This window comes from Nelumbo nucifera, chromosome 2, assembly GCF_055504915.1.
Source record: "Nelumbo nucifera cultivar China Antique chromosome 2, China Antique-T2T, whole genome shotgun sequence".
Classification (NCBI taxonomy): domain Eukaryota; kingdom Viridiplantae; phylum Streptophyta; class Magnoliopsida; order Proteales; family Nelumbonaceae; genus Nelumbo; species Nelumbo nucifera.
The window spans coordinates 59,114,839-59,122,601 of record NC_142650.1 but is presented as its reverse complement, the minus strand read 5'-3'; the positions used below and the strand labels follow the sequence as shown (position 1 = coordinate 59,122,601).

Sequence of the window (7,763 nt, the reverse complement as noted above, 5' to 3'; positions counted from 1 at the left end):
GAGAATGCCTTTGGGCTGTGTTTGGTTTGAAGGAAAAAGTAAGGAAAGGAAGGAAAGCTACCTTATCTTTTTCCTCAAACCAAACATAGTCTTAAGGATTAGATTTCCAATTTTTTGATTTGTAAGTAGGGCAATGTTTGGCATTGATGCCGATTATCTAAAAATCAATGCCACGTCAGATCCACGGTAATTCCTCAGAACATTGATTAATTGTTTGTTTGGTAACCGATTTTCTTGATTTTTGGGACATTGTTGAAAAACGATCCCTGAAACCAGGCCCAAAGGAGGGATCACCATTTTCAGTGATTCTCCGATTTTACGGAAAAATCTTAGCTGTTGGAGGCCAATAGCCTATGCTATTAAGAGAATTTTTGGAAATGCCATGTTACTATGAGAATGGATAAATTTGTAATTATATCTTAATTTATTTTGACTAAAAACCAAAACATGGGCGTGAATAACTAAACGCTCCGATTTCTGGCCAATTCCTTTTTCTGTGGGGTGACATGGCATCCTATGTGTAAAGTAGAGACAGTGATTCGATGCTTTACAAATCATCAGATATATTACTTGATGCCAACACATGCTGATTTCTTTTTTTTTTCTTGTGATATTTTATGCATTTTTTGAAAAATACCCTTTAGAATCACTACCTAACAAATTCACAACTGATTTTTGAAAGATCAACTTAAATGACAAGAATGATACCAATAAATACTGGATGCAAGGTTGAACACTTGAACTCCTACAACTTTGCAGTTGCTCGATTAACATTATACTGACGGCTGAAATTCAAATATAGTTCTCACCTCCGTACACACAAAAATAAAAATTTAATTCCACCTGTAAGCAGAAGACATGGTTGTTCTCTTGCTTTAATTAAAATGTTTAGTTCCATAATTGGCTTAACGTAATCCCAAAACCATTTAGTTTGAAATGTAGCAGTAGGTCCTGAATTACAAGTAATTTAGGCCCACTTTGGAAAGAGTGCAAACAGAAATGTGCAAGTCTTGAATTTTGTATTTTTCAATCAGTATTTGCATTTTTGCACTCCTTCCAAAAGTATAAATACAAATGTATACAGTATAAATGGCATACAAAGTTTTACATTCTACTGTATTTGAACTCCTTCCAAAAGTATAAATACAAATATCATGCATATAAAATACAAGGTTTTACATTCTACATATTTGTATTTGTATTCCTTTCAAACTGAACCTGGCTGTATTTGATTGCAATGCAATTTTATTTGCACTAATACAAATGCATGGGAGTACAAATAAAAAAAAAAGAAATGTAAATTCTCGTTTAATTTTGTTTTGGATTTTCTTTTATTCAGATTCATGTGTTAATTTACTTCATTTGTACTGCAATCAAACAATATAAACTAAAATTTGAAACAAATAAGTCAGAATTTACACTCAAATTATTTGCACTGCCATAATTTTACATCAGTAATTCAGTACACGTATCAACCAAACCGCATGGACTCTAAATTCCAAGACAACCTTTGCGGTCCAATTGCCTACGTATTAATAAAATTCTTTTTTTTTTAAGAGGAAAAGCTTTCATTGAAATTAAGCATTAATAATAACCTCAATTAATACGGTTTGTAACCAAGTTGCCAAGTTGGGATAACAGAAAATAAAGAAAACTCCCAACTCTCCTCTTGACATTGCTGTCATTTGGTGAACTGCTCTGAACATTTGAAGCATTCTTATATCCATTAGAACCGATCGACAAGGAGAGAAACCGATGTCCTCCTTCAGGATGGCGTTAACCCTTGACAGAGAATCAGATTAAAGAATCACATTCTGAGCTCGGAGCTACTACTGAAAGCAGAACCAAAGCCGTCACCCCGCCCTCTCCCAACCTGTTTGTTAAAGCCTCCGCCATCTCTACCGTGTATTGGGAACAGCAGGAGATGTTCCCCACTTCACCTCTCTCCCTTGATGCTTCTTCCAGTTATCCTACTGTTGTAAGAAACTTCTTTTCATCTTTTGTAATATGATTTGAATAACCACAACACAATGCAACGAGAACGAATTTCGTTCACAATAACTGTGCATTTTCTAGAAGCGAGAAAATTCCACTCCCACAACCCTATCGGAACCCTTCCCTGCAACAAAATTACCAACGAAATAAACTGGGACCATCCAAAGCTCACAAAAAAGAAAATGATGTTCTTCCTTTGGACATAGATTAGATATCATAGAAGCACCCTCAAGTCTTTTATTTTGTTTTCCTTTGGCTGGCAAACTGGGAAAGTTATTCTTGCATCTTGTACACAAGGAGGAGAGACCAAGCCTTCTCTGGATGATCTCATGAAACAAGTATTTGTTTAGCATACCATTAACCATTCAGTGTTACATGCTGCTAAGTGGAACTTAAATAAATAATAAGCAATCTCACCAATGCCAAGGGGCCAATGAAAAAGTTAAGGCAAGGAAAGAAGACAGTACATCCCTCGGAGTCGGAGGAGAAACAAAGAAGAAAACACAGATAAAGCACACTACTACAGCACTTAGGATTAGGAAACAGAAGAAGATGATGAAGGGCTTCCGCAGATTTTATGCCGCCCCAACATACAAACAAGTGTCGCGGATGCCGTAGCAACAATGCAAGAGTAATATGAGAGATTCATACCCTATCCAAAGTCAACTGTCTACTTTTATATAGAAAATTACAGATATCGAACCTACAGACTATCTACGCTGGGCTAAAAAAAGAAAAAAAACAAAAAAACAAAATTACATCATATTCATATATGAACCACTTGAATGTGTGTATGCTTCCTTGAAAAGAATTGGACACCACCCCTTGAACAAGAACCAGCATTCTGAAAAGCAATCCAACCAACCATGTATGTCCCTTTTAGCTGGACGCAACCGGTTTTGCAATTGCCTGTTTGATGGCCTCGGCGTATGTCCTGTGCTGATAAGTCAGCGTTGAATCCAGCAAGTCCCATAGAGATGTCTTAGGGTTCCAACCTGCATCCCATATTTCCAAAAAACTGTGTCAATACCAATGTTACTAGGCTAAACGTGACTGAAGCGTTTGATGTATGTAGCCAATGAATAAACGAAGCAGTACCAAGCTGTTTGTTGATAATCGTCATGTCCGGAATTCGCTTGTCACTATCATCATATCCTTCACCATAGAACTCTTTAGAGCTTACATCAATGCTAGGTACCTCCAATGGAGGTTCTCCACTAACTTTAGAATAAATCTGGAGTGAGCATGGGGATTTTTTTTGTCAGAATGTGTGAGAGAGAGAGAGAGAAATTTATAGTATTACAATATATTAGAATAAACATGGAAATAACATAAATTGAAATAAAAGCATTGAGACGAGAGAGGTCAACGAGAAACAAAAACATGAATTAGCTTGTTTAGTACCTCAGTCATCATTTCTGCAAGCTGCCTCACCGTAACTTCATTGTTAGGGTTGCCCACATTGAAAATTTGACCATTTGCCCTCGCCGGGTTTTCCTGAATAATCATCACCAAATTTTCAGTTCCCAAGTAAACGAAGCAGTTTATTGCCAAAAAAGAAGTAAACAAAACAGGAAAAATGATTGTTCACATACAATCATCAAGAGAACAGCTTCAATGGCATCCTTGATGTATACAAAAGTTCTTTGGGATTGGCCACCATCCACAAGCTTGAGTGGTTCACAACGAAGGAGATTCTGCAGATGGAAATGGTATAATTAAGTCAGAAAGAAATGCACCTATAGTTGCTGGAGCTACAATGGAATTTGAACTTACGTTACTAAAGCATGCTAGAACCCTTGGAACACCCTCGCTTGGACCATCAATACCAGGAATGAAGTCCATCCTTGGACCAATCCAGTTGAAAGGCCTCACAATGGTAAACTCAAGCCCATTTTCCGCACCCTCAGCTGTAATCAATTGAAATAAGCAAAGGTTTAAAAAGGATGAAAGAAATTCCTAGTGAGAAATTTACTGCTTCATAAATGAATTTGCCCACAGACCATATATCAGCCTTTCAATCAATTGTTTTGCACATGCATAAGACCACCTCTGCTTCTCAATAGGGCCAAAAATGCAGGGAGAGGCATCTTCTTTGAGCACATAGAAGTTAGGATCCTATTCCATCATAACACCCATCAGAAAGTTGGCAGTCTCAACTAAAATAGCAAGATGATTCTTTGAACAGGTAATTGTAAGCAAAGCTTATCCATAAAAAAAAAGAAAAAAAAAAACTGTAAAAAAGAAAAGATCTTTTGAGACATAAGAAACATTATTGTCCAGCATGAAGTTTCAATCTTCATGTGCAACAGTATCATTCCATGATTTATGAAGTTGTCCACCTTCAAACGGCTTGTACAAATATCTACATTACTAGTCCAAAATGACACACAAATATAATTACAACCTATCAAACTGGAAATAATAGCAAAGGTAGAATGTTATGATCCACCCATCAACCAAAAAAAAAAGACAACTCGCTAAGTGCCACTGAAAAGGTAGAGCCAAATGTGTCTATAGACAAGAACTGGAGTAAGAGAAGGGGATAGTTTTTTTGTTTTTTTTTCTTAATATTCTTTTTCTTATGAGAATGAGAGTGAGAAAGGGGGCTTTAGATTTTTTGTGGAAGTAAAATAAAACTTAATAAAAATATGAAATTACAAGAAAGGTGACCAGTAGTCACCCAAGAGAAGAGACAGACAACTCCTGAAAAGACCTGACCAACACCTTCTCAGACACAGGCAGACAGATCCACCGCTATAACCATGTGCAATATGAAATTCATCTTCCAATATCATTTATCTAAATCCAATCAGGTTTGAAACATCTAATGCAGATAATAGCCTTCACTGAGAGAGACAGTACAGGCCTCCACAAAGGCCTATATCAACAGAGGTGGATACCTAAACTCCTTATTGAACAATATAAGAGCCCACAGGTAGAACCATATTTATCATGTTCACTTTGTAGCTTAGGTGGGGTAACCATGTTCACCACATCACCTTACCATTATGAGGATGGCCCTGTTCTGATATTCAAATCTATTCAAGGCCTATCTACCTTTAAAGTAGAAACCATTCTTTTTTGTATCAATTACCATCCAAATTTGTTTAACCCAAATCACTCCATTTCAGGAATACCCCTCTCCTCCTTTTAGAGCCTTCCAATGCACCAAAACAGTCCTACCGGGTGGAATAATCACAGCTATCACCTATAGAAATCACTTAGCCACCGTTTAAGCTTTTCCCCAGGTTCCAGAGGTGCATTTTACATTCTGATCTTAACCTAGTTAAGCATGTATATTCATAAACAACATAAACAGTGGAGGGGAATGAACACTTCAAGACTAACTGATCAATTCAAGGTCATTATAAATCCACTGACGGAGTGACGGACCCCCACCTTCTATGGACATATGATGATCTCGTAATCTTAATAAACAAACTAGAATACCTAAACTCCATCCTGGAAATAGGACATCCAATCTCCATCGTAAGCCTGCATTAGTTGATGAATGGAACCAGAAAAGACCACCTTTCAAAGCCAATCTTTATGAAATGGAAATATGAACCAATTGTTACTTCATGGTTATTTCATTTTCAGCCTCAAAAGAATTCTCAAAAGAGCACACATGGGCCTCCACATGCTTCAAAGATGCATCTTGATAGCTCTAATCTTAGGCTCCTAGAATGCTTTGGATATGAGATACTGACTAGTAAACTTAGCACATCCTAAAAGTTTCAATGAACCATTCTGATAATCACCATCCTAGCAGGTGATACTCAACAATTTCTTTTCTTTCTCTATATCTCAGGTATCCCAAGTACAACGAGTCAAAATGTGCCCATGCCTTAACCGCCAAAATGGCGCCATTCCAAAACTACTTCGCCCAAGGAACCGGACAATCTAGCTATCATGACACTTGGGCTATAACCTTTACTTTTAAAATTCAACCCCCAGGAGAATTGGATGCCATAGACCCCAATAATTCTATATGCCATTAGATCTACGTCAAAAAACATAAAAAGAAAAGACTTTCTCGAGTCCCTACAAAAAAATCTATAGTTAGTAAGTATAATAATGAGTTGCACATGGGATCCAGAAAATTACAACTTCCGAAGCACTGCATGAATGGATGCAAAAAGAGATTTCCGTAATAAATTGTCCGACATTCAACCGATTCATATCAGATGTCATTAAAACAGACAATCAAGAATAGCACGAAAGTAATCCTGCAAGTAAAAGAGAGGGAGGAATGCATAGATTACATTTCGTAGAGGATGCTCCTTGGGAAGGAAGCTACCAATCGTTTTCCCGTAGACTTCACAAGTAGAGAAGTGGATGAGACGTTTGTTGTTTTCCGAGCAATACTTAACCTGAGTAAACCCCATCCACATCCATCAATGACACTCTAATAAGATTAAATCCAAAGCCATTGACAAACAAGTTAACTAATCACTAACCCAAAATGCTTACCACCGGGAGCGCATCGATGAAATTGCTGTAAATTGTGTCAAGAGGACGCGTATTGTAATCCGCCGGAGTACATATCGCGGCAAGATTAATAGTCTACAGTACAAGAGCCCACATTAACAAAGAAACTACAGATCTGAACCATCAAAGTGGCTTCGGAAACAGAAGAAATCAGGATTCGCAGAAAAAAAAAAAGAAGAGCAGAAATGAGGAGCAAGACCAGACCAGATCTGCCATCTTGATGAGCCCCTCGAGCCTGGAGTCATGCTTGATGTTGATCCGGTAAAACTGGATTCGGTCGGCCCACGGCAGGGAAGCGGGCTCCAGGAGGTGCTTGATCTTGTCATTGTAGACATCAACCGCCAAGACCTTGTGGGGAGTCTCGGCCATCAACTTCTCGCAGAGGTGAGACCCGATGAACCCGCCGGCGCCGATCATGCAAATAGTGATCGGCTTGATAGGGTTCCCGTCAAGATCCACTCTCGCCGGAGAAGCCATTCTCGGATGCCTCACACTCTAGCTCTCTCCTCTGTTGCTTTCGGTTACTATCGTGCGCCGGTGGAGGAGGAGGATGAAAAACTCGAAGACGAATGGCGCAGCGGAGGAACGGGTTTAGTTCGTCGGGAAATGAAGAAGAGGAGGCGGCCCCCTTTTTCTTTCTCTATATTTTTGGGTGGGAAGTGGAGCGAAGGGTATTTATGGAAGAGGAAGGGGAAGTGGTTACGTGGACGCTCTCGGCCTCTCCGTGGGGGCTCACTTCCATTATTTACGATCCATGTGAGTCGCTTGAAAACATGAGTTGTACGTCCCTGTCGTCACGTGTATCGTTTTCAATATTAGTGTTCCTGTACCCATCTGCCCACGGAAATTCATCTTATTTACATTCCATTGCCACTGGGATTGGGATTGGGATATGTACATAGTAAGTACATAGTAGTGACAACTCGCAAGTAGGGGAGTCCGTTCCACGGTTCGGTTAACCGAATCATGTCCTCTTTTTGTAAATACATCATTATAAATATAATATAAGTATATATTTATATATAATAAATATATATTTATATAAAATACACAAAAAATAAAAAATATGTAAAATATATATAAAATATACATATAAATATATATATATATCCATCGGTTCGATTAACTGTTAATTTTTTATAGATTAATCAAAAATCAAATTGATTATTCGGTTTTTTAAAATTTCAAACCGAAACCAAATCGACCAATTCGATAACTGCATTTTACGGTTCGATTTTTCATTTTTTTCATGAACACCCTTAGTTGTCAACTGG

The 7,763-nt window shown here is 38.0% G+C and overlaps 1 protein-coding gene across 1 annotated transcript; it reads right to left on the bottom strand.

Annotated features, from left to right (window-relative positions):
- Nucleotides 1-2,408: 2,408 nt before the first annotated feature.
- On the bottom strand, nucleotides 2,409-7,168 carry LOC104612528 (UDP-D-apiose/UDP-D-xylose synthase 2-like). Its single transcript, XM_010279969.3, has 9 exons — nucleotides 6,694-7,168; nucleotides 6,472-6,564; nucleotides 6,264-6,371; nucleotides 3,999-4,113; nucleotides 3,772-3,905; nucleotides 3,591-3,692; nucleotides 3,400-3,492; nucleotides 3,094-3,229; nucleotides 2,409-2,990 (listed from the first exon to the last, which is right to left on the bottom strand). Exons 1-9 carry the CDS (start codon nucleotides 6,964-6,966, stop codon nucleotides 2,875-2,877), a joined length of 1,170 nt encoding a protein of 389 aa, XP_010278271.1. The 5' UTR covers nucleotides 6,967-7,168; the 3' UTR covers nucleotides 2,409-2,874.
- Between the last annotated feature and the right edge of the window lie 595 nt (nucleotides 7,169-7,763).